Genomic DNA, 26,733 nt, shown 5'->3' with positions numbered 1-26,733 from the left:
GCCCCCTGTCACACACAGAGCAGGGCAGATCAGTGGGTTGGGGCGCCACCCTCTATCACCCACAGAGCAGGGCCGATCAGGGGGTTGGGGCGCCGCCACTGTCACACTCAGGGCAGGGCTGATGGGGAGGTTATGGCTCTACCCCGTCACACACAGAGCAGGGCCTGGGGGGTTGGGGGGGGGGTGCCGCACCCTGTCACACACAGAGCAGGGCCGATCAGAGTGTTTGGGCGCTGCCCCCTGTCATGCTGATCCCGGTGCTGGGAGGCATATTACCCTTTTACTATATAGGGTAGAGGCCTGGTGCATGGGTGGGTCCGGCTGGTTTGCCCTGAAGGGTGTCCCGGATCAGGGTTGGGGTCCCCACTGGGGTGCCTGGCCAGCCTGGGTGAGGGGATGATGGCTGTTTTCAGCTGGTCACACATCCTTCAGGGTGGGGGTCCCCACTGGGGTGCCTGGCCAGCCTGGGTGAGGGGATGATGGCTGTTTGCAGCTGGTCACACACCATTCAGGGTGGGGGTCCCCACTGGGGTGCCTGGCCAGTCTGGGTGAGGGGCTGAGGGCTGTTTTCAGGCTGGGGGTGACTGAACTCCCAAACGCTCCTTTTTTCGTTTTTTTTTTTTTTTATTCTGGGCCAGCTTTAGCTTGAGGCCTGGCTCCAGCTCTTAGGCCTTCGCTCCTGAAAGTAGGTTTCTGGCCTTTGCATACAATGTTGCGAATCTGCTGGCTGTTCCAATGTTTCTTAAACTGCCCGCTCAGAGGCCTGCAGCGGCAGGCAGGGAAAGTTGGAGTCCTCGGTCACTGAAGCAAGCAAGCCTCATGTTAGTTTCAAGCTGCCTGGCTGCTGGCCGCCATCTTGGCTGACAGCTAATTTGCATATCTCGCTGATTAGCCAATGAAAAGGGTAGCGGTTGTACGCCAATTACCATGTTTCTCTTTTATTAGTGTAGATATATGTATATATATATATATATATATATATATATATATATATATATATAGAGAGAGAGAGAGAGAGAGAGAGAGAGAGAGAGAGGAAATCTTCAGGTCCCACCCAGACCTATGTAGTCAATGGGGTTGCTGATAACTCAGTCCTCCAAACAGCTCTAAGACAACTATTTGGTCAGCACAGCTTGGAGAGAGATAGAAGTAGAGGTGGGGAGCACAGTAAGGAAACGTGCAGCTGCCCTGGGAGAAAGGCTAGAGGCTTATCCTAGGTCAGTAACTGTGTATTTGCAGAGAGGTGGAGAAATCTGTGGTAGATAAAAGGTCACACATAGTGTGATCTGTATAATTCCACTTATATGATATACCAGAATAGGCAAATCCATAGAGACAGAAAGTAGAATGGTGGTTGCCAGAGGCTGGGAGGAGAAGGAAAAAGGGCGGTATTGTTTAATGGATACAAAGTGTCAGTTGTGGCCCAGCCAGTGTGGCTCAGCGGTTGAGCATCGACTTATGAACCAGGAGGTCATGGTTTGATTATGTCAGGGCACATGCCCAGGTTGTGGGTTTGATCCCCCGTGGGGGGCGGGGGGCATGCAGGAGGCAGCTTACCTACTAGACCAGTTGTATAATAAATCTTGTGCAGTGATGGAAATGTTCTGTAATCTGCACTGCCTATTACAGTATCCCTAGCCACATGTGGCTATTGAATATTTGACATGTAGCTACTGAAACAGAGAAACTGAATTTTTAATTTTCACTAATCAAAATTTCAATAACCACATGGGCTACTGTATTAGCACAGCTCTAAACACAATCACTGGTCTCCATTTATTTATTTATTTATTTATTTATTTAAATTATTTATTGTTGAAAGTATTACATCTCCTTTTTCCTCATTGACCTTTCCCCACCTGATCCCGCCCTCCCGTCCCCCACCCCCCACCCCACCCAGCACAGGCCCTCACCTCCCTACTGTCTGTGTCCATTGAGACTGGTCTCCTTTTGATTCAAGGACTCTCAAGTTTTTGCACATGTTAGCTGTATCTGTTAGAATGCTTTGCTACAATATCAAAAATTAAGAGTGAATTATATAATAAGAAAATGTATTATCACCCTGCACCAAAAGGTTGCTGGTTTGATTCCAGGTCAGGGCACATACCTGGGTTGCAGGTTCAATCACCCGTAGGGGTACATTTGGGAGGCAACCAATCAATGTTTCTCTCTCACATCAATGTTTTTTTTCTCTTTCTCTCTTTACTCTTCCTCCCTTCCTCTCTCTTTAAAATCAATAAAAACGTATCCTCAGGTGAGGATTTAAAAAAAGAATATATTATTGTACAAAATAAGTCCAGATATTGAGAGATTCCAGGGTTGGCTAATTCAACAGCTCAATGCCATTGGTATAGGACAGGGTTGGGCAACCTTTTTGTGAGTGCGTGCCAAAACCAGCAAAATCTCTGACTCAAAATTCTTCTGCGTGCCAACCCTAATTTTTTGAGAACCTGTTACGCCTACTTGATATCTCTTAAGGTGTACATATGTGAAGAACCTTGAAGAAATAAAATTCATTCGAGCGACAAAAACACAGTATATGATGATGAAAAATACATTTATTTTTTAATGTATACATGTACACTGATAGCCCGAAAATTTTATGACTCCATTTGAGATTATCAGTGGGACTTTTGCTGCTGCATCACTGGTGACAGAGATTTTACATCAGGTTTATATTTCGTGACCTTCAGAGATATGCACAAGCTACTACTTTCATCCGTCAGGCAACTCCTACTACGAGACTTAACAAAATTCATCACTGAGAACAAAGATTCACAAGCGTATGTGGATGAAAACATGGAGAGTAACGCTATTGCAAAGTTTTTTAAACAGAAAAAATTTTCTGGAATGGCATTCCAAGTCCCCAATAGTTCATTTTCGACACTATTGAAATTGCTCTTCCCCTCTCTCGTCAATCCATGTCTATGGTCTTTAAGATAACTTGTTATGTAAAATTATTTATTTATCTAAGATGCACCTACACTGAATTTATCTGAAAAATAAAAAAGTCGATATTAAGAAAAAAATTGTAAATGGAAGATTGTAAGAGAGGGTTTCACGTGCCAGCAAAAGTTACTGGAGGGTCATGTTTGGCACGCGTGCCAGAGGTTGCCCATCCCTGGTATAGGTTCCGGCTCTTCCTTCACTATCATGTCCAGTGGATCCGATTATTCCCTTTATGGTCATGATATGGCTGCAGCAGTGCCAGGCATCACATCTAAACCTAATGTCCAGAGAAAGAGAAGACAGCTGTCTTTTGTTTCTCCATTTAAAAGTGAGGAAAACTGCCCTAGCCTGTTTGCTCAGTGGACAGAGCATCGGCCTGCAGACTGAAGGGTCCCAGGTTCAATTCTGGTTAAAGGCACATGCTCGGGTTGCGGGCTCAATCCCCCAGTGGGGGGCGCACAGGAGGCAGCCGATCAATGATTCTCTCATCACTGATGTTTCTATCTCTCCCTCTCCCTTCCTCTCTGAAATCAATAAGAGAGAGAGAGAGAGAGAGAGAGAGAGAGAGAGAGAGAGAGAGAGAGAGAGAGAGAGAGAGGAAAACTCACTTTAGCCAGAATTTTGTCATGTCTCTATATAAATCAGTCACTATCCAGAGAAATGGGACCATTATGTGAAGCTCAGATCATATAAGAGCCATTCCCTGGGATCAGACATGGTGCTGGTCCCCAAAACACATGGCTCTAAAAGGAGAGTGGATACAGGAAAGTGGGACTTACACAACCTGTGTTGGGGTGAGGAACATGAAAGGAGAACCTCACCCTCCTTACCACACAGAACTAAGTGGAACCAGTTGGGGATTTCCCAATGCCAGTGGTTCTCAAAGTGTATCTGCGCCAGCAGCATGAGCATTACCTAGAAACTTTTTAGCACTGAAAGTCTTCAGGTTGCACCCAGACCTATTGAATCAAACTCTGGGGGTAGTACCCAGGAATCTGTTTTAACAAGCCTTCCAGGAATTTCTGATGCACCCTAAAGTTTGAGAACCAATGTCCTATTCAAGTGATTCTCAACTGGGAGCAATTTTGTCCCCGTGGGACACTTGACAATGTTAGAGATATTTTGGATGTCACAACTTGAAGGTGGAGTGCTACTGGCATGCAGTGTAGAGGTCAGGACAATACACAGACAGTCCTCACAACAAAGAAGTGCCCGGCCCAAAATGTCAACAGTGCCTGTGTTGAGAAACCCTGTCCTCTGCTGAGGCACAGCAAGCTCCTTTAGAGCGGCTGCAGCCACCTGACTCTCCATATTGGATTCAGCTCTTTGAACTTAGTTGGGACAAGGATTAGCATGTTTTAACCACTCGCAGAGCAGGAGAGAGTCTGACCATCTCTTCTAAGTAACAAATCTTCAGGCCTTCAAGTCAGCCAGATCAGTCCCAGGGGTCTCACTTAGGTATTTATCTCTGACAAAGCAATAAACATGACATTGTTTATCCTCAGGACAAAAAAAAAAAGAGAACATTCTACATAATAAAAGCCTAATATGCAAATTGTCCCCTCGGATGGTCGTTTGACCAGGAGTTCGACTGCTCGCTATGACATGCGCTGACCAACAGGGAGCAGTGCGAAACATGGCGGGCATCAGCGACGCGGCACTGACAATGGGTGGCAGTGGAGGAGCTGCTGGCCCCAATGGGCCCCAATGAGAGCAGGACTGCGGCGGAATGGTGGAGCAGGTGAGCGGGTGGTGCCAGGTCAAGGTGGGTGCAAGCGGGGCCTGATCACCCCACCAATTGCCCTCCAGACAGCGACCAGTTGCAGCAGCAGGGGGCAGGGCCACTGCCTGGCTCCCAGGCGCTGACGCAGCCAGGCGGGGAGCCCGAACCTGATCCATCGTCCCGCAGGCGGGATGGTGGTGCAGGTGAAGGGGCAGCACCAGGCCACAGCAGGGTGCCAGGCAGGGTGCCAGGCAGGGCTGCAAGGCTGGGGTTGCGAACTGGGGCCCGATCTCTGCAGGCCACTCTGAGGGGCCCCAGCAATGCATGAATTTGTGCACCAGGCCTCTAGTATTTTATAACAGGCACAGTCAATACATGCATTGAAGTTTCAGAACTGGCCTATATGTGGGCCCAATTCCTCTCTTAGAAGACTGATAGGCAAACTTTTTCCATGCTTAGGAATTTTTCTGTTCAATCAAAATGAGTGAGTCTCTACTGCCTGAGGGTCAGAAAATGGAGATCAAACATCCAAGTTCTAATCTACATTTCCTATACAAGATGCAGGCAAGAAACCTTGCATCTCTGTGTGTATGAGAGTTTAACGATAGAGGAAAGTAGCAAAGGCCCAATCAGTTCAGATCAGACCCATCACATATCTATTTTCAAATGTCTCACAGTGCAGCTTGTTCTACCATGACATCGTCTGGCACTTATCCTATATAACAAAAGTCTAACATGCTAAGTGTCCAACTGTTCGTTCAACCATTCAACCAATCGCTATGATGTGCACTTACCACCGGGGGCAGACACTCCGACTGGTAGGTTAGCTTGCTGCTGGGGTCTGGCCAATTGGGATTGGGTGAGATAGGCCGGACACTCCCTGGAGCCTTCCCGCAGTCCCTCCCGGGCCCCCTTCGTGCACCAGTGGGGTCCCTTGGCCTGGCCTGCACCTTCTCACAATCTGGGACCCATCGGGGGATATTGGAGAGCCAGTTTTGGCCTGATCCCTGCAGGCCAGGCCGAGGGACCCCACCAGTGCATGAATTCATGCACCAGGCCTCTAGTCTATATATATAAAAGGTTAATATGCTAAGTGCCCAACCATTCAACCTGCTGGAGGCTAATTCCAGCATGTCATAAATGCAAGAAGTTTCATCAAAAGGTTGATGGAACCTTGAGGCTTCAGCAGGGCTGAATCATATGTTATTACCTACTAGAATGGCCGAAAGCATTTCCCCAAACCTGAAAAGGATGCATAAATGATTGCTTGCTGCCAGTTAGCTGAGGGCATTTAATCTTCATGTTATTGCCTCCTGCTGGCCAAACACCTGAACAGCCAAAGGCAGTTCCCCCAAAACAGACAATGCCTACTGTATACTAAACCTTAACCTTTGATATGTATATATGCTTTGCCTTAGGACAGTTTGTGTTAATAAAGAGCAAGGGGTCTGGAGATTCGGAAGAATTTGGTTACTGAAGGTAACCATGGCTCCCCATGGATTACAAATTTATATTTTATTTCTAGTCTATCAATATACACGCAGCGCCTTCTCCAGATTCCTGGACCCTTCCAGATGCTGGGAAAGACACCCGGCATTACCAACCAATCACTATGACGTGCACTGACTACCAGGGGGCAGACACTCAACACAGGAGCTGCCGTGACGTGCACTGGCCATTTACAGAGAAACAGCACTGTGGATCTGGCGCCCACAAAGCAACACTCGGCTTTCCCCAAGTGGAACACAGGCCCCACCACCACCCTGGAGCGACACCCCACCAAATCGCAGCCAACACTGCCAAGACCCCATGGCGCAAAATGCAGCCCACAGCCCAGCCCAGTCCAGAAACGGTGGCTGTGGGCACCAGGTAATGATGTCACATAGCAATGCCCAGCTTCCTCTCCCTAGCGACTAGCCTCCTTGCAGTTTTTTCAGCTCAGAAACACAACTTGCTTTATAGCCAGGAGCATTTTATACTTTAACCAAATGTCTGTGAAGCATTTTTCCTGTGCCTTATCTCATTTGATCCTCACAGAAGTCCTGGAGTAGGTAGATAGGAGACTCAGTGGAACCCTGTTTTCTTTTCATTAGCTGGAAAATGGAGATTTAGAAACTTGACCCGACTGAAAAGAAATGGTGGACCTTGAAAATGACTTCAGGTTTTCTCACTGTGCAGAATATAGTCAAACACTGCTGCAGTTAAATATTTTACCCTTTGTTCTCCCTGCATGATCTACAATAATAATCTGCTCCATGTTGATATTTACTGCTGTGTTGCTGACAATTATCTGAAAGAGAAGTTGGGGTGCTTCACTGGGCTGGAAAAAGTTCAGCTAAATCAGAAAGCAGGTCTAATTAAGCAAGTTTATTCTATATATATAAAAGGCTAAGTATACAGGGAGATATTAGAATAAGTTTAATCAATTTATCAGTCATTGTTTTTATCAATGTTGTTTTTATACGTTTTTGTTTTATATCATCTTTTTGTTGTTTTTATTTTCATACTAGAGGCCCTGTGCACAAAAATTTGTGCACTCGGGGGGGGAGGGGGGTCCCTCAGCCCAGCCTGTGCCCTCTCGCAGTCTGGGACCCCTCAGGAGATAACTACCTGCTGGCTTAGGCCTGCTCCCGGGTGGCAGAGGGCAGGCCCAATCCCTAGGTGCAGCCCCTGGTCGGGCTCAGAGCAGGGCCGATTGGGGAGTTGGGGCGCTGCCCCCTGTCATGCACAGAGCAGGGCCAATTGGGGAGTTGGGGCGCCACCCCGTCATGCACAGAGCAGGGCGATCGGGAGGTTGTGATGCCACCCTCAGTCACGCTCAGGGTAGGGCCGATTGGGGGGTTGGGGCACCGTCCCCTGTCACACTCAAGGCAGGGTCGATGGGGAGGTTGCGGCGCCACCCCGTCACGCACAGAGCAGGGCCAATCAGGGGGGTTGGGGCTCTGTACCCTGTCACGCACAGAGCAGGGCCTATCAGGGGGTTGGGGCGCTGCCCTCTATCACCCACAGAGCAGGGCCGATCAGGGGGTTGGGGCGCCGCCACTCTCAGGGCAGGGCCAATGGGGAGGTTATGGCTCTATCCCGTCACACACAGAGCAGGGCCCGTAGGGGGTTGGGGGGGTTGGGGCACCTCACCCTGTCACACACAAAGCAGGGCCGATCAGGGGGTTGGGGCGCTGCACCCTGTCACACACAGAGCCACAGGGTGATCAGGGGGTTTGGGCACTGTCCCCTGTCACGCTGATCCCGGTGCCAGGAGGCCTCGCGGCTCCGCTGATCCCGGTGCTGGGAGGCATATTACCCTTTTACTATATAGGGTAGAGGCCTGGTGCATGGGTGGGTTCAACTGGTTTGCCCTGAAGGGTGTCCTGGATCAGGGTTGGGGTCCCCACTGGGGTGCCTGGCCAGCCTGGGTGAGGGGATGATGGCTGTTTGCAGCTGGTCACACATCCTTCAGGGTGGGGGGTCCCCACTGGGGTGCCTGGCCAGCCTGGGTGAGGGGATGATGGCTGTTTGCAGCTGGTCACACACCCTTCAGGGTGGGGGGTCCCCACTGGGGTGCCTGGCCAGTCTGGGTGAGGGGCTGAGGGCTGTTTTCAGGCTGGGGGTGACTGAAGCTCCCAACCGCTCCTTTTTTTCTTTTTTCTTTTTTTTATTCTGGGCCAGCTTTAGCTTTGAGGCTTGGCTCCAGCTCTTAGGCCTCCGCTGCTGAAAGTAAGTTTCTGGCCTTTGCTTACAATGTTGCGATCCTTTTGGCTGAAGCCCGGCGGACTAAAGCAGGTTTCTGGGGTTTTGTTTAGCTTCTATATTTGTTACATAGTTGCTTAGAGTTGCAGCTCAGAGGCCTGCAGTGGCAGGCAGGGAAAGTTGGAGTCCTCGGTCACTGAAGCAAGCAAGCCTCATGTTAGTTTCAAGCTGCCTGGCTGCTGGCCGCCATCTTGGCTGGCAGTTAATTTGCATCTTGGCTGGCAGTTTAATTTGTTGTTACATCATGTTATTTATTAATCAATTTATATATTATTGTCATGTACATTTTACTAATTTTCTTTCATCTCTGACACTTCTATTAGAGAAAGGGCGAATAGCGGTATTAAAATATTTCTTCTAATTTCCTTTCAATGAGCACGAATCTGTGCACCAGGCCACTAGTCTAATATAACACAATTCCAGAATTGGACGTGGTGGTAAAGTTTATTTACATTCTGTTTTATCATTTCAATCATATTTGAGTCCTTGGAATTTGTATTTACATACAGAACCCAGTATATTTCTGGGAGAATTTTATTTTTTGAAAAACAAAAACAGAACAGGATATAGTTAATATAATAATTGGGTAGCTTAATGAACATCTGGTTTCTGTAGGGTCTCATCTGGGATTTTAGAGTAAACTGTATCCAGAGGCTGCCAGCGGCAATTCATGAGAGAATCGTAAAGTTCTTCACTTTTCACCATAAATTCTTTGTTTAATTCCTCAATATTCAAATGAAGATTGGGATCTTCAGAAGCCAATAACGCATATGAAAAAAAATAGAGAGTTTGACAAGACATATATCAGAAATGGTTTACAATTTTTAAAAAACATTAGCAGGAAATATTAAAAGCAATTAATGTTAAAATTTTTTAAATGTGTGTTCCTTTCAATAAGGCTTAAAAATAGAAATTGAAGCCAAAAAAGGAGTAGTGCAACCAGACTCAAGGAGCATCTGGATGGTGAATGAAAATGAGGAAATGGACAGAATTAAGAGAGGTTTGGGAGATAAGTAGGCAACATTTGGAGGTTGAGTCAATTTGGGGTAAAGGAGAAAGGGAGGGTTGAGGTTCACACCTGAGTTTCTGGCAGGAGCACTTGGGTGGATATGGTGCCAAACAGTGAGCCAGGACCAAGTCCCAGGCAGGACTTTGAAAAAATAACCATGCTGCTTTCCCTGCTTAGTTAACAGACTGGTATATGCACAAATTATATATATATAACAACTACTTTAGAAAAAGAGAGGAGCCTGACCTTCCTTCTCTGAAACCTGAAACCCTGTGATGAGATGTGGTATTATGTTATCATGGAAACATCAGACCTAGATGTTCAGTTAAAGTTGCCAGGTTTCCAAGATCACACACAGATCAGGGTGGGGGTCCCCACTGGGGTGCCTGGCCAGCCTGGGTGAGGGGATGATGGCTGTTTGCAGCTGGTCACACACCATTCAGGGTGGGGGTCCCCACTGGGGTGCCTGGCCATCCTGGGTGAGGGGCTGAGGGCTATTTGCAGCTGGTCATACACCCTTCAGGGTGGGGGTCCCCACTGGGGTGCCTGGCCAGTCTGGGTGAGGGGCTGAGGGCTGTTTTCAGGCTGGCGGGTGACAGAAGCTCCCAACCGCTCCTTTTTTTTCTTTTTCTTTTTTTTTATTCTGGGCCAGCTTTAGCTCTGAGGCTCCAGCTCTTAGGCCTCCGCTGCTGAAAGTAGGTATCTGGTTTGTTTCGGTTCGAAACAATGTATATCTCAGAGCTGGAGTCAGAGCTGGAGTTATACATTGTTTCGAACCGAAACAATGTATAACTCCAGCTCTGACTCCAGCTCTGAGATATATTTGTTAAAATGTTTCAGACTGCAGGCCCAGAGGCCTGCAAGACAGGCAGGGAATGTTTGTTTCCTCCTTCACTGAAGCAAGCAAGCCTCATGTTAGTTTCAAGCTGCCTGGCTGCCGGCCGCCATCTTGGCCGACAGTTAATTTGCATATCGCCCTGATTAGCCAATGGGAAGGGTAGCGGTCGTACGCCAATTACCATGTTTCTCTTTTATTAGATAGGATGTGCAGCCCCTTCTCCAGATTCTTGAACCCTTTTAGATGCTGAGGAAGATCCCAGCACTTGTTCTTTAGAGTTTTTATCCCTTGGAACCATCTTTCCTTTGAGAACTTCTAGTCATAAAATTAGATGTTTCTATTTATATATATGTATATAATATATATACACATTCACTGATTTCAGAGAGGAAGGGAGAGGGAGAAAGAGATAGAAACATCAATAATGAGAGTGAATCATTGATCAGCCGCCTTCTGCAAGCCACCTACTGGGGATCAAGCCCGCAACCTGGGCATGTGCCCTTGACCGGAATTGAACCTGGGACCCTTCAGTCCACAGGCTGTAGCTCTATCCACTAAGCCAAACCAGCAATGGCTAGATGTTTCTATTTTTCCCTGAATGTTGTGAAATTTTTTTTCCCTAAAGTCATGTGCTAGGTCCTTTACCTCTTTGTCTTGGTCAGTTGTTTCCTAAAAGGCTCCTGGCTCTGCATGTTCCTGGTCAGGGGAGAGGTGTCAGGAGCGCATGCTTATGAGCACTCTCTCTCTTGTGGCTGTGGCCTAGAAAACAAACGTCAGCTAGGGACCTAGATTAATGAACTAGGCCCTTCTAGTGATGTTGGCCATAGGGACAATAGAAGCCCATCAAAGTCAAACTCATTACATCTTTCCTAAACCTGTGGGCCTTCTAGACTTATGCTGTAGCCACTAGCCACACTGGCTATCAAGCACCTGAAATATGGCTAATCTTAAGTGAAATGTGATGTAAACGTACATTACATTGTGAAAACTTGGTATTAAAATTTTTTAAGTCTCATTAAATGTTTATATTGATTACATGTTGAAATAATATTCTGACCATATTAGATTAAGGTTAAAATATTTAAATTAATTTTCCCTGTCTCTTTTTGTTTCTTGAATTCGGCTACTAGAAAATGTAGAACTACCTATGTGGGTAGATTTGTATTTCCCATACATTTCTACTGGACAGAGCTGCTCCGGATCTGTGAATAGCTAACCCTCGAGTGGTTATTATGTGCCAAAACCTGTGAAAACACTTAAAAACACTTTAGAGCTACTGCCCTCATTTCATAGGAGGTAGGTTTTAAATCCCTTTTACAGGGGGGAACACCAATGCACTGGAGATTAATTAATGTGGAATTATAGAGCCAGTAAGAGAGATCTGAACTCTGGCAGTCTGGCTCCAGAAAGCACGATCTTATTGTATGTCTTTTTCTGTTCTTTTTATAGACTGTTTCTGAAGAACTGATAAAAGCAGGGAGAATAGACACACTTTAGTCAGAATGAAATCCACCCCATCCCCCCAGCTACTATGAGCACCTGTTATTCATATTCCAATCAAGTACTACAAACTAGAACTGCCCCTAGTTTTCTTTTAAACATCAATTTCATTCCATTTACTAGTAAACATTGAACACCAACTAACATGCAGACTTTGTATTGGCTCCTGGGACTACAAAGACGGATGCTCCAGATTTGATAAAATCACAGAGGCAGTGGGCTGTAGGGATGAGGTGAGGGTAGGGGAAGAGACCAGATGGACACATGATAAGACAGACATTTGATAAGGAAACAGGCAAACGTGTTCTCTGCATTTTGTTTCTATTCCTCTTCCTCATAATTTAAAATAAATAAAATAAGCCAAATGTTTTTTTTTCCTCGAATAAGACACATTCAGAAACAGGGTTCTTCTCTGGGAAGATACACTTTGGTCTTTTCAAAATAGATCAAGAACTACATGAAGAAACACCTGACTCTACAGAGGGGGCCTGCTGGGTCCTCCAGGAACCAATAACCCTAAAGCAGTGGTTCTCAACCTTCTGGCCCTTTCAATGCAGTTCCTCATGTTGTGACCCAACCATAAAATTATTTTCGTTGCTGCTTCATAACTTTACTGTTGCTACTGTTATGAATCGTAATGTAAATATCTGATATGCAGGGTGGTCTTGGGTGACCCCTGTGAAAGGGTCATTCGACCGCCAAAGGGGTCGCGACCCACAGGTTGAGAACCGCTTCCCTAAGGGGAGCCAGGAAGACAAGGCCACAGCAAGCGCCTCATGCTTTTCTGCTTAAAAATCTAAATTAAAGCATAATTAATCCCAAAGTCTAAACTTATGGAGGAAACAGATCTTAAAATCAACTTATCGTCTTATTTTTGGAAAAGCCCCCATTTCCCAGTCCTTCAGAAAGACCCAGAGAGGAGGTTTCACTAAAGCTGTTCCCACAGAGGCAATTTCCAAAGAGTAGATGAATTGTTAAAGAAAATGGCTTAGACAACCTACGCTGGTATTTTCCAGTAGGACCTTGCAGTTTCTAGCCACTGTCAGTTTTGTTTTTAAGTACTGCAACACAGGGTTTCTGTTACCTTCTAGTAGGTTTTCATCTTGGTTTCCCGCCAGAGCTGTGGTTTCCTACAATAAAAATCAGTATTTTATTTTAAGACAAAATAATTTCATTTAAAGGTTTACTATCACACAAGCTTTCTTAGAAAAATCTAACTCTCACAAATAATATCTAAAACACTAAACTCTCTTTAGATTAAATTTATTTTTGAACTTTGATTAGAAGAATCTTTAAATGATATATTACAATTATGAAATGAGTGAACTATATCAACAGAAGAAAACCCACAAAGGAGGAGCAAGCCCAACAAAGGCCTCTGGCCTCTCTGAAGCTTCTGAGAACTGGCATCCTAGGGCCTGCGATAGGCGTCCGACACCAGGAATGTTGGCGTCCAGTCGCCGTAGTCCCTGTACTAGAAGCCCAACTCTCTACCTGGAGCTCAGCCATTCTTTCCAGATGACAATGTGCAAAGTCTCCACACGCACATCCCCCCACCACAGCCTTCTAATCAGACCACCAACTCCATGGCTCAGCCGAGGATGGGGATAGTAGGTGCTTAAGGAAATGCAGAGGGTACAGAAAAAGAAACCAATCAACCATCGCCTTACATACTGAGAGAAGTAAATTCCAGAAGTATTCCCCAAATAGATCTTGGCTGGTTAACCCAGACAGTTTGCTCTACTGGGCCATAAGTTCCTATGACTCCTCGTTATAGGCACCTGTTGGAATCCTGTTTTTGTTAAGGGTGTACAGCTGTTCCAAGCAATCAGCCCATCCAGGAAGGGCTGAGTTAGCTGGAGGCACTAATGACTTTAATTAAGCTCCCCTGCTAATAAGGACGATATTGCAATGAAAGCCAAAGATCCACTACCTCAATGGTTCTCAACCTTCTGGCCCTTTAAATAGTTCCTCATGTTGTGACCCAACCATAAAATTATTTTCGTTGCTACTTCATAACTGTAATGTTGCTACTGTTATGAATCATAAATATCTGATATGCAGGATGGTCTTAGGCGACCCCTGTGAAAGGGTCGTTCGACCGCCAAAGGGGTCACGACCCACAGGTTGAGAACCGCTGCACTACCACTTCTCTTCAATCTATCTGAAAGTATGCCTCCCTTTTGCTCTGAAATAGGTCCTGATTTGCAGAATAAATTATATGGTTACCATAAATTTAATCACACCTCTGATGTATTTTTTTCCCATTTAGAAATGACTAAGAATCTGTGCTTAAATGAGTCTCTTTCTTTCTTTCTTTCTTTCTTCTTTCTTTTCTCTCTCTCTCCCTCTCTCTCTCTCTCTCTCTCTCTCTCTCTCTCTCTCTCTCTCTCTCTCTCTCTCTCTCTCGTGTGTGTTTTTAATCCTCACCTGAAGATATTTTTTCCATTGATTTCTAGAGAGAGTAGAAGGGTGCGGGGGAGAGAAACACTGACATGAGAGAGACACATTGATTGGCTGCCTCCTGCACATGTCCCTATCAGGGCTGGGGAACATGCAACTGAGGTATATGCCCTTGACCCGTCGATCTGCGGGCCGACATTCTAACCACTGAACCAAACTGGCCCGAACAATGAGACCTTTCTTTTAATACAATGTCCAAGTAACTTCACATTTCCTCCTTTTCAATGTGTACTCTGGTAAATATGGATCCTAAATTAAGAGGCTGTAGGGAGCAGGAGCTGTCTGGAGACAGAGCATTACAGAATGAGGTTCACCTGGAGAGTGTATGCTGCTGGTTGTCCTTAAAGGGCACATCTGTAAATGGTTTTCCTCTGTTGGAGGTAGTTTGGGCAAGTTGTGCTGACGGACACCCAAAGACCTGAGGATCATTTTGAAGACATCACTTCCTGTAATCTTAAGCAGGACACAATGCCAAAATGGAGAGGCTAACCCAGGGGTCCTCAGACTACGGCCCGCGGGCCACACGCAAATACAAATATTGTATTTGTTCCCGTTTTGTTTTTTTACTTCAAAATAAGATATGTGCAGTGTGCATAGGAATTTGTTCATAGTTGTTTTTTAAACTATAGTCCGGACCTCCAACGGTCTGAGGGACAGTGAACTGGCCCCCTGTTTAAAAAGTTTGAGGACCCCTGGGCTAACCCCTTCACTTGGGGAAACAAGAGCTAGGGCTTTGGGTGTGCTAGTGGGCGAAAAAACCATGACATCTCATAGAGGGCGCACCTTATCAGGGAAGACTCAAGTGAAGATGTGTGAGACTCACTGGAGAGCCTTACAGTCTTGAGTTTTGCTGACCAAAACTCCCACCAAGTTTCCTAACTGGGAACTCCCACTAAGAGAGCAGGCAGGTGGCACAAGTATGGAAACCATAGCCATTAAAGAGAATATATAATTCTTGAAGGAAAAACTGCATGTTATAATAAAAATTTTACTAGAGAATGAAATATTAAAAATCAAAATGTGTCAACACAAATGGGGAGAAGAAAGAAGGGAAGGGGTGGCAAGGAGAGGAAAAAAAGTGTTAATTTCTTATTCATGAGTGGAGAGATAAAGAAATAGTTTCATTTCTGGAGTTGGTAATATACTCAAACTGATACTTCTCTATTTAAAGATCTAAAGGTAGCCACTATAAGTCAGATAGACCATTTATCTCTCAAAAAAAAGAAAAAAAAAAGGGTAAAAAAATGTGCTAAAACCTCAGGCAATGTAGCAAGATTTTAAAACAATATATAATACTAGAGGCCCATTGCACAACATTTGTGCACGGGGGGGGGGGGGGGGGGGGGACCCTCAGCCTGGCCTGAGCCTTCTCGCAGTCCAGGACCCCTCAGGGGATGTCTGCCTGCCAGCAGTCAGACATCCCCTGAGGGGTCCTTAGTGCTGCTGGGAGGCAGGAGAGGCTCCTACCACCTCTGCTGTGCTCACCAGCCATGAGCTCGGCTCAGGGCTTCTGGCTGAGCGCTGCTTCCCCTGTGGGAACACACTGACCACCAGGGGGCAGCTCCTGCATTGAGCATCTGCCCCCTGGTGGTTAGTGTGCATCATAGCGACCGGTAGAACAGCCATTGGGTCAATTTGCATATTACCCTTTTATTAAATAGGAAGGAAGGATGAAGCATCTGCTAAAAGGATACAACCCAGGTTGGGTTTAAAAGAAAAAAATAGTGAGAAGTCTAACAAGGTATTTTCTCTAAGAGGCACAACTAAAATAGACTTGCAAAACTGAAAATGAAAGTCTGGGCAAAAAAAATGCCAAGCAAATACAAGTTTTAAAAACAGGGCTTAGCTGTTCAATTCAACTCTGGTGTTAAGGCTAAGGCCATCACACAAAGTGACACTGTGCACATCAGGCAATAAACTGGGGAGAAAAGCCTGTGACACTTTGACTGCAAAGGGCTAATTTCCCTAATATGTAAATACCTTACACTGTCAAGAAAAAGGAGCACAACACAACAGAAGAAAGGTAGGCAAAAAACGTCAACTAAGTCAGAAAACAGATCCCAATAAACACCTGAAAAAATATCTGCACTCAATAATAGACAAATGCCTGCCTTGCTCGTCCAATTGGCTAATCACACAGAAAAACAAACAAACAAAAAAAACAGAAGCAAGCACACCTACAAACAATAGTGGAAAGCGCAAACTCAGGCAGGTTTTTGGTAAGTTGCTGTTTAAAATTTTAAATGACATATCCGTTAATCCAAATCTTCCACTTCCAGGATTTGTTCTTAGCCAAAAAATAACAACACTCAAATGCCTGAAGATAAATAAGTAAAAGTTTGTTAAGGCACTGAGAACATTTAAAATGTCAAAGCACATTCAAATGGGCAGCTTTAAAGAAAGCGCTCCAGATGCAATCTATAAGCAGAAGCAAGCAAGAAGCAAACAAGTATATACCACACAGTCCATTCCTGCCCAAGGCGCTCCCAACTCCTCAAACAGAAACAAAGCCCTATCACACTGTTAGCAAGAGTACAGGGGGAAAATCTAGAGGACAAGATCAACTTCAACAGCGTTGTCGTGAAGTGGGGAGGGGAAGGGGAAGTGGGAGGGGGGGAGGCTTTCAGAAATAGGTTACTTGAGTAATCAAAATATTAAAATATCTTTTAAAAAGTGTTAATGTTCACTGCTGTATCAAAACAATGCAAAAAAAAAAAAAAAAAAAAAAGACAAACCTACCTCCTGTCCTATTTTAAGTGTTTAAGAGTAAAATCTATTGAAAGATGATAATCTAAAATTTAGTAACAAGAAATTAGGCATCAGCCTATTATTTTGTTTTTGGAAGAGAGTGAGGACTTAAATCGTTTGCAAGTCAAAATTTCTGGGGTCATCAGCTGTTACTCTCTGGTATTACAATAGGGAGCAAAAGCCACCGCTGTGGGAAACTGAATGGCAGGATGCGGAGGTGTGAGATAGGAAGAAGATGCTTCACGCTGGGCACACCAACCGACACGGTTCATTGAGAGAGTGATACCTCGGGTGCAACGGGAGTTCCAGCTGGGAGTCCAGAGATCCCGTGCGCAGACAGGGTGTGCTCATTTCCATCCACTGCAGGGCCACAGCCATAGCCAGGAAGAAGACAACAGCTGTGCTGCTGCTCATACCCGCTGCCAAAGGGGTCCCTCTGGTAGAACTGGAACTTAGGGTTCACTCTAATAGTAGAGGGGAGACGACAGGAATGGCATCAGCAACCACGGCAGAGTCGTCCAAAACCACAGAGCTTTCTCCTTTCCCAAAAGTTACAAGTGAGTATGACTTCTGCTTTAACTGCTTAAGAACACCCATTTCAAAGCCATCGTTTGTAAATTGCCCCCCAAATATGTAAGAAATAGAACCCTAAACAACCTTCATTTTCACTCAGAGCAAGAAAAAGCACCTCACCTTTGCCAGTACCAGTAATAATTATTCTGTTGAGCTCTGTCAAAACCTGCAAAACTCTTCGGTCCAGCCATTTATCCAGAAACTTGATAAAAAGAGACAAAGAATCCAGAGTTTTTACTTCTGAGTCAAAAATTCCAGCTCGGAGCTAAAACCTCTCAACCAAACAACTCTCACAACTGCCTTAATCCCTGCTAGGCAATTAACTGCTTGATTTTCAAGACAGTGGGGTTTAAGGCACGGGAGTCACCTGAGGGCACTGCAGCAACTACTCAGCTGGCTTTGAGCCTCCCGTCCCTCTCCCAACTGTCAGGCCTGGGGAAGTTGCCCAGGGGGGCGGAGAGGGAGTAGGTGTTGGGCAACTGCACGGGACACACTAGTCTCCACCTCCTCTGTAAGGGTCACTTTTAGTAATTGAAACGTTTAAGACAAATACAATTTGATGTTCTCTTCTCAGTTATCAGCACCTGGTGGACATATTTCCTGCAGGTTGAAATCATCCCAACCAGCTGGTGGGAAGCACTGGTACATCACACACACACACACACACACACACACACACACACACACACACCCTACCTTAATTCGAGTGCAGAAAAAAAAAATTCGAGTGCAGGTAAATCTGTGGTTCAGTGTATTTTTTTAAAGCACAAAAAAGCTCCCCAAATTTTAATGTACATTTGCACTACCTGGGCATGTTGTTCAAAATACAGGTTCTGATTCAATAGATTTGGAGTGGAGCCTCAGATTCTGCCCTTTCTAGCCAGCTCCCGTGTACTTTAAGTAGCAAGGCTACACAAAGTGTCAAAATTTAAGAAGATAACTTGTGAGTCTAAGAAGGAACAGTTAGGGCCTGGTGGGAGTGGCTCGGCTGGTTGAGCATTGTCCTGTGCATGGAAGGGTTGCTGGTTTGATTCCAGGTCTGGGCACATACGTGGGTTGCAGGTTTGATCCCCAGGTTGGGACAACTGATAGATGTTTTTCTCCCTTTCTTTCTTTCCTTCTCTCCCCCCCCCCTCCACTCACTCTCCCTCTTTCCCTTCCTCTCTCTAAACATATTCTCTGACGCCCTCGGGTGAGGATTAAAACAACAACAACAAACACATACTATGCTCTCAATAAACATTAACTATAATTACTATTTAAAAAAAGAAACAGGGTTTGGCAATTTCCCTGAAGCTTGTTAATAACTAACAAGCTTATTAATTAATATTCCACTATTAATGAACTATTCCGCTATTCAAGTGCTTGATGTATTCTATATGTATCTGTCTCTATGTGCCTGTAATGAGAAAAATAATAATCACAATTAAATTAAATCATTCACCCATTATTTACTGAGTCCCTACAAGGCAGGTGGGTGATTGGCACTGGTGATATAGTGGAACTTATACTCTAGTGGATTTCCTATGTTTTCAAAGGAGAGGCCATTGATTACTGTGTGGCACACATTGCTAAATGCCACCCAATATTGATTCCTTTCCTTTTCTTCCTTAATAACAGAACCCTGATTTAATTTGGGGGCAGCAACAGGCCTCCCTAAAAGACTACATTTCCTAGCCTTCCCCTTGCAGGGAGATGTGGCCAGGTGGCCAAAGCCTGGCTAATAAAATGTAAATAAGAACTATTATAAGGGGATTGAGGAAAGCTGTGTAGACAAAGGGAGTTTGCTTAGCTGGAAGGCCTCCTGGTCCTCCACCATTTCCCCAAACCTAATGCTGAGATTACAGAGAAGATGGCTGGAGCCAAAATAACTGTGCACCTATCTTGGCCTATGGGATGATACCAAGGAATAAGTCAGATACACAAATACAGGATTGGAAATAAAGAACAGGTTTAGATCCCAATGACTATGTACTGACAAGCTATACCAGCACTAGACTGGCCTACCTCCAGATTTCTTTTAAGGAAGAAATGTCTTGTTTAAGCCACTATTGTTTTAAGTTATATGAAGTTAAACACAATTCTTAATAACTATAACAGCTTAGACATCAAATAAAACATCAGTTACGGATTCTCTTTTTGTAAAAACTTAATACCAGGGTTTTCCCCTTCTATTTTGGGACTTTTTTTTTTTTGGTAAAAAGAAAATTAGAATTTTGGCTATGAGGGTAAGAAAGACCGCTGTAGCTGTGAAGGAGTTTGGGAGTTGAACATGGATAATAAGGTAGTAAGGAGGCTGAGGATGGGAGAGGCCAATGTAGCATGTTGAAACCACCTGGGAAGATGGCAGGAGTGAAGCACAGAACACCGTGAGCAAGGCTCCAGAGAAGAAAATAGACATTCAAGGGTTTTGTTGATGACAGTGACAAGGAAGACTTCACAAATTTAAAAAGAAAAACATATATATATATATATATATATATATATATGTGTGTGTGTGTGTGTGTATATATAAATAATTGATTTCAGAGAGAGAGGAAGGGCGGGGGGGGGAGAGAGAGAGAAACATCAAGCCCACAAGCGGGGCATGTGCCCTGACCAGGAATCGAACAGTGACCTCCTGGTTCATAGGTCGACGCTCAACCACTGAGCCACACCGGCCAGGCCACAAATATTGTTTTAATTTTTAGGCATGCGGCCTACTGGCCAAGAGTTTGATACGCTTGTTCTAAAAGCCTCAAGTGCAAACTTCTCATATTTCACTTGGATTAGTCCCATGAAGCAGGTGAAGCGAATTTATACCAGGGTAGACTATTGGCCAGTGTCCAGGTGCAACAGCCCACTCTCTCAGCTTCCCTCAGCTTTACGTGCAAAGACCAAAGTCTTCTGGGAATACAAGCACATGCACCCTCTGTAGTCCTAAAATTTAAGACTTGCTACCTGTTACACTGAGAAAGAAGGATAATTGGGCAGGAATATTAGACACATGGTATTTCTAACGGCCGACTTTTCTCCACTGTATCCTTCTTTTAGCCCAATATATCAACTTTGTCACTACCCCTAGTCCCCCCACAAAAAACCTGTTTTTTCTTTAGCAAAACAAAGCAAGGTACTCAACAAATATCTATTGAAAGAACGAATAAATAAAAGCATTGCTTAAATGTAAAGTTTTCAATTTAAAAGCAAAACTAAAATCCTGTTTTAGTGTTAATGAACTCTAAACAGTTGGTTGTTTCTTAGCAACTGTAGTTTTTACAAGAAGTGTGTTCCGTTTGAATCCAGTTGAACAGGTATACAATTTTGTAGTTTTTCTTTAGACCAGGGGTGGGGAACGTCTGGCCGGCTGTATAAGGCCCGTGAAATCATTTGGTCTAGCCCTGCCAAGGCATTAGGGGTGAGTTAATTAAATGTTTGACCAAATATAGCTGGCCAAATTTTAAGTTGATAACTTTGTATGGCCCTCCAATGATGTTATAAATATCCAAATGGCCCTTGGCAGAAAAAAGGTTCCCCACCCCTTGGTTTAGACAGTGAAAAGCCACTGTTCTTCTGTTAAAGAGAATGCCCAAGCCCAAGGAAACAGAAAAAGCAGCAGCAGCACTAGGTCTTCTGTTACTTAGCTGTGTGGTTTGAAGAGTTCCTTTTCTTTTTTTTTTTTTTTTAATTAAATCTTTATTGTTCAGATTATTACATTTGTTCCTCTTTTTTTTCCCCCCATAACTCCCCTCCTCCCAGTTCCCGCCCCACCCTCCGCCCTCACTCCCCACCCACTGTCCTCATCCATAGGTGCACGATTTTTGTCCAGTCTCTTCCCGCATCTCCCACACCCCTTTTCCCCCCAAGAATAGTCAGTCCATTCCCTTTCTATGTCCCTGATTCTATTATAATCGACAGTTCATTCTGTTCATCAGATTATTTATTCACTTGATTCTTAGATTCACTTGTTGATAGATGCATATTTGTTGTTCATAAATTGTATCTTTACCTTTTTCTTCCTCTTCTTCTTCTTAAAGGATACCTTTCAGCATTTCATATAATCCTGGTTTGGTGGTGATGAACTCCTTTGGCTTTTCCTTATCTGTGAAGCTCTTTATCTGACCTTCAATTCTGAATGATAGCTTTGCTGGATAAAGTAAACTTGGTTGTAGGTTCTTGGTATTCATCACTTTGAATATTTCTTGCCACTCCCTTCTGGCCTGCAAAGTTTCTGTTGAGAAATCAGCTGACAGTCGTATGGGTATTCCCTTGTAGGTAACTGAGTTTCTTTCTCTTGCTGTTTTTAAGATTCTCTCTTTATCTTTTGCTCTTGGCATTTTAATTATGATGTGTCTTGGTGTGGTCCTCTTTGGATTCCTTTTGTTTGGGGTTCTCCGCGCTTCTTGGACCTGTAAGTCCATTTCTTTCACCAGGTGGGGGAAGTTTTCTGTCATTATTTCTTCAAATAGGTTTTCAATATCTTGCTCTCTCTCATCTTCTGGCACCCCTATAATTCTGATGTTGGTACGCTTGAAGCTGTCCCAGAGGCTCCTTACACTATCCTCGCATTTTTGGATTCTTTTTTCATTTTGCTTTTCCGGTTGGGTGTTTTTTGCTTCCTCGCATTTCAAATCATTGACTTGATTCTTGCGCTCCTCTGGTCTGCTGTCGGGAGTCTGTATAATATTCGTTATTTCAGTCCGTGTATGCTTAATTTCTAGTTGGTTCCCCAATATAATATCGAGGGTCTCATTAGTTTTCTTGTAGATCTCATTAAGTTTATCGGCGGCTTCTAAACAGTTCTTGAGAGACCTTAAAAGTGTGGTTCTGAACTCTATATCTTCCATTGACAATTTTGTCCTGTTTCTTTGTCTCTGCATTTTGTTATGCTTCCTTGGTGCACCCCCTAGTGGTCTTTGTGCGCAGTCTTATAGTTAAATCTTGATTGTTGTAGCTAATTCCAGGGAGGGTTTGACCTCCAGGCCAAGTGGCTATGAGAATCAGCTGTGTCAGCAGTGAGAGAACTTCTGTCCTCTAGGGAGGTGCTAATCTGGCGTTTGCCTGAAGCTATCCGGCAAATGCCTGTGTGCAGGGCTTGGGCGGGGCGGGTCGCACAGGATCAACAGGGTGGGCCGGAGAGAGCAGTTATGGCGGCTCTCAGTTCTGTCCCCAGGGGCTCTGCCTCTCAGAGTCCCAGCACCCGCTGCAAAGCTCAGAGAGAAAGCTGCACTCGCTCTGACCGAAGCCAGACAGTCCCGCTTCTCCCGTTTGAGTCTGGGTCCCTAAAGACTCGCCCGGATCTGGAGCTCAGAGTCTGCGACTCCCTCCCGATTGAAAACGCCAACCGCGCCCTCCGCCGCCAGCCCGCTCGTGCACTCCGCACCTCAGAATTTGACTTCAGCACTGTGCCTCCTCTGAGTGTCCATATGCGTTTCTCTTTCCTCCTAGTTGTAGGACTTCCACTCAACCAGCGTTCCTGTGGTTCTGGGTGATGTCCCTTCCGTTTTTTGGTTTCACTTTTGAAGTAGTTGTTCAAAGCAGCAAACTCCGGCGTTAACCTATGCCTCCATCTTGGTTCTCCCATGAAGAGTTCCTTTTCTGTACCTATTTCAGCATTTATGACCTTAGACTCCATTAGTGTATTAAAACCTCAATTAGGCTCTAATCTTTTTTTAAAAATATTTTTATATATTTTATTGATTTTTTACAGAGAGGAAGGGAGAGAGATAGAGAGCTAGAAGCATCGATGAGAGAGAAACATTGATCAGCTGCCTCCTGCACATCTCCTACTGGGGATGTGCCTGCAACCAAGGTACATGCCCCGGACTAGAATCGAACCCGGGACCCTTCAGTCCGCAGGCCGACGCTCTATCCACTGAGCCAAACCAGTCAGGGCTAGGCCCTAATCTTTTTTTTTAATATATTTTATTGCTTTTTTACAGAGAGGAAGAGAGAGAGACAGAGAGTTAGAAACATCGATGAGAGAGAAACATCGACCAGCTGCCTCCTGCACATCTCCTACTGGGGATGTGCCAGCAACCCAGGCACATGCCCTTGACCGGAATTGAACCTGGGACCCTTCAGTCCGCAGGCCGACGCTCTATCCACTGAGCCAAACCGGTTTCGGCAGGCCCTAATCTTTTAAAAAATGTAACAAAATTTTACCAATGCTCTCCTCCAAAAATGTACATATACAATTTTGCATATAATTTCAGGAATTCAAAACCTCCAAACCAATCTATGAACTCCCTACTATTAACATCTGAACCAGATGCTAAGATCATCCGAGCTCTCTAATTGGTTCCACTAATTTCTAACAGTAAAAAAAAGAAAAAGTAAACCACTTTGAGTTATGTTTATGTTGCTTACACTACAGTTTCATTCTAGAACCAACTATATTCTAAAAGATTGAAGCAAAATACTTTTTCAAGTTACAAGGTTCTTCTCCAAAATGTGTCAGCAGAACAGAGAACCCAGAAATTGGTCCAAGCCATTATGCTCAATTAATATTTGATAAAGGAGGCAAGAGCATGCAATGGATTAAAAATAAACCTGTGGTACATTTACATGATGAAATACTATGCAGCTGTAAAAAAAAGAAGGATCTCTTACCCTTTGAGAAAGCAAGGAGAGACCGAGAGAGTATTATACTAAGTGAAATAAATCAGTCAGAGAAAGACATGTGATCTCACTCAAATGCGGCATCTAATGAACAAAATAAACTAACAAAATAGATCCAGAGACATGGAATCATGCAACAGACTGAGGATCTTCAGAGGGAGAGGGGGGAAGGGCAAGGGAAGGGATCAACTAAAGAACTTATATGCATATATGTATAACCCAAGGACACAGACAACAGTGGGGTGAAGGCCTGGGAAGGGAGACATCTATAATACTTTCAACAATAAAGATAAATTAAAAAGTAAGTAAATAAATACAGACTTTCTTCAAGTTCCTAAAAAAATAAAGTATGTCAAATACTTAAGCAGGTAAAAGTGTGACAATCTGGTAATACATGCTGAATATAGCAATTATCCTGTTATTGTGATGTTAAAATAAATTTTTAAAAGATATTTTTAATTGATTTTTTAGAGAGAAACACTGAAGTGAGAAACATCTATCGGTTGACTCCCGTACGTACCCCAACAGGGGACCAAAGCCACAATCTACGTATGTGCCCCGACCAGGAATCAAACCAGCAACCTTTCGGTGCATGGGCTGACGCTCTACCAACTGAGTCACACCATTTTAAAATTAATTTTAAAAATATTCTTTTTTTTTCTTTTTAAAATATATTTTTATTGATTTCAGAGAGGAAGGGAGATAGAAACATAAATGATAAGAAACATCAATTGGCTGCATCCTGCACGACCCCTACTGGGGATCGAGCCCGCAACATGGGCATGGATTCCTGACCAGAATCAAACCGGAGACCCTTCAGTCCGCAGGCTGAAGCTCTACCCACTGAGCCCAACCGGCCAGGCCAATGAGTACTAATTCTTAAACAGCAGTTGAGATTTTTCTGGGGTAATGAGGCCGGGAACCAGGGGCATTCCAGAAGCAACACGATATACAAAGCACAGAATTTTCAAACAATTTTATTCAAACATTTTTTTTTTTTTTTGGATGAGAGAATACTATTTTCACATTAAAATAAACAGATATGTCATGGAGTAAAATGCAAAAAGACAGATTTTTTTAAGATAAAATATGAGACTTCAAAGAAATGTCCTACTTACTCATTCTTTCCCTTTTAAAATTTTTACCTATTGATTTTTTAAAGAGAGGAAGGGAATGAGAAACATTCATTTGTTGTTCCACTTATTTATCATTCTTTGGTTGATTCTTGCATGTGCCCTAACTGGGGATCGAACCACACCTCGGCCTCTAGGTAGGACGCTCTAACCAACTGAGCTACCTGGCCAGGGTTCTGCTTATTCATTCTTTGCCCCATGCCCAGGGGACACCCATTCAAGCAACTTACACTCCGCTGATCTTAGTGGTTCTCGGGAGGTAACAGTCAAGAAACAGTCAATAGGAAATAACTGAGATAGTAAAATAAATTCTGGAGTTCTGTAACATAGAAAGATAACTAGCACAAAGCAGTTATTACAAAACAGCGAACGACTACGCTGGTTTCCCAGAGACCAGGAATTAATTTAACTACAGCATTTTCCAGTACCTGGGGTCTGTTTACATGGGGGGTCGCCCACGTGCACAGAAGACAAGGCCTTCCTCGCGCTACAATGACAACCAAAGCGGCCCAAGTGAAGGCATTTCTACAAGACCACACATCAGTGAAAACAAACCCAAGTTAAATACAAGTGTGCACTGACAACTCAGAACACCAGGGAACATGGTCTCGGGAACAGAAGGGTGTGCTACGGAAGCAGCCCTAAATGGGGTTTGAAGAATCGACATCTACCTCCCGCTGGTCAAATCCAGGTGCTCTGACGTTTGTGAGGCGAATTACACGCCAAGGTTTCCTCTACTGGAAGTTTGTGCAAAGATGTAATTTCTAACACATCCCGAAACGCCAAACCTCATGAAAAGTTCAAATGTAAATGAAGGTCATCTTCCTTTTGTTGATGTTCGGCTTTGCACCTAACCTGCGGAGGGTGAAACTTTGAGATTTACTTCTGGAACGCTCACCAGGGAAGGCTGCGCCTTTCTTCCCCAAGTGGTCGGTCTTCACACCGTCAGGCCAAGCGTTCCGCTCCCTCCCCAGGATTTGCCACAACTGCAGTCCCGGGAAAGGAAAGGTGTGCAGGGCGGGGTTACCTGGGCGGAAGGCGGGGAGCGAACTTTCTGGGCCCAGACTCTCCCGCCTGCTGTTAACCGCGAACCCCAAATCCCACCTCCTCCTTGCCTTACTATGAGAAAATGTGAGAAAAAGGGCTCATTCCATTGCTTCCTGCAAGAAAAGGAAACCCACTACCCCGTCTGTCACAGCGCGCAACCGAGAAGCATCACGCACCTACAGCACCTTATTGCCAGAGGTCCCGCCCAGGCCGGAAGCTGGCCCGCCCCTTCCTTAGACGTCCCGGAAATACGGGGCTTCCGCCAAGGATGTCCCGCCCACTCCCCTAGTTCACAGCTTTCTAGAATATGCCTGCTTACCCCAATTTTTTCCTCATAGCAATGAGAACCTCTTCGTGTGGCGTCCTTTCTTGTTCTTCGCTTGTAAGTCTCGCGTGATCTTCGAGC

The 26,733-nt window shown here is 44.6% G+C and overlaps 1 protein-coding gene across 4 annotated transcripts; it reads right to left on the bottom strand.

Annotated features, from left to right (window-relative positions):
• Nucleotides 1-8,849: 8,849 nt before the first annotated feature.
• On the bottom strand, nt 8,850-26,602 carry CUNH6orf52 (chromosome unknown C6orf52 homolog). 4 transcript variants are annotated; one of them, XM_036350065.1, is made up of 6 exons: nt 26,179-26,602; nt 17,671-17,752; nt 17,264-17,441; nt 14,544-14,682; nt 12,851-12,896; nt 9,076-9,168 (listed from the first exon to the last, which is right to left on the bottom strand). In XM_036350065.1, exons 2-5 carry the CDS (start codon nt 17,739-17,741, stop codon nt 12,865-12,867), a joined length of 420 nt encoding a protein of 139 aa, XP_036205958.1. In that variant the 5' UTR covers nt 17,742-17,752; nt 26,179-26,602; the 3' UTR covers nt 9,076-9,168; nt 12,851-12,864. The 4 variants fall into 4 exon arrangements, with proteins under 4 accessions (XP_036205956.1, XP_036205957.1, XP_036205958.1 ...); XM_036350066.1 differs by having other exon boundaries at nt 14,544-14,647; nt 26,179-26,600; XM_036350063.1 differs by lacking the exon at nt 14,544-14,682 and having other exon boundaries at nt 8,850-9,168; nt 26,179-26,586.
• Between the last annotated feature and the right edge of the window lie 131 nt (nt 26,603-26,733).

Source organism: Myotis myotis, unplaced genomic scaffold (assembly GCF_014108235.1).
Source record: "Myotis myotis isolate mMyoMyo1 unplaced genomic scaffold, mMyoMyo1.p scaffold_m19_p_2, whole genome shotgun sequence".
Lineage (NCBI taxonomy): Eukaryota > Metazoa > Chordata > Mammalia > Chiroptera > Vespertilionidae > Myotis > Myotis myotis.
The sequence above is the reverse complement of the archived record's forward strand: the minus strand, read 5'-3'. Positions and strand labels throughout refer to the sequence as shown.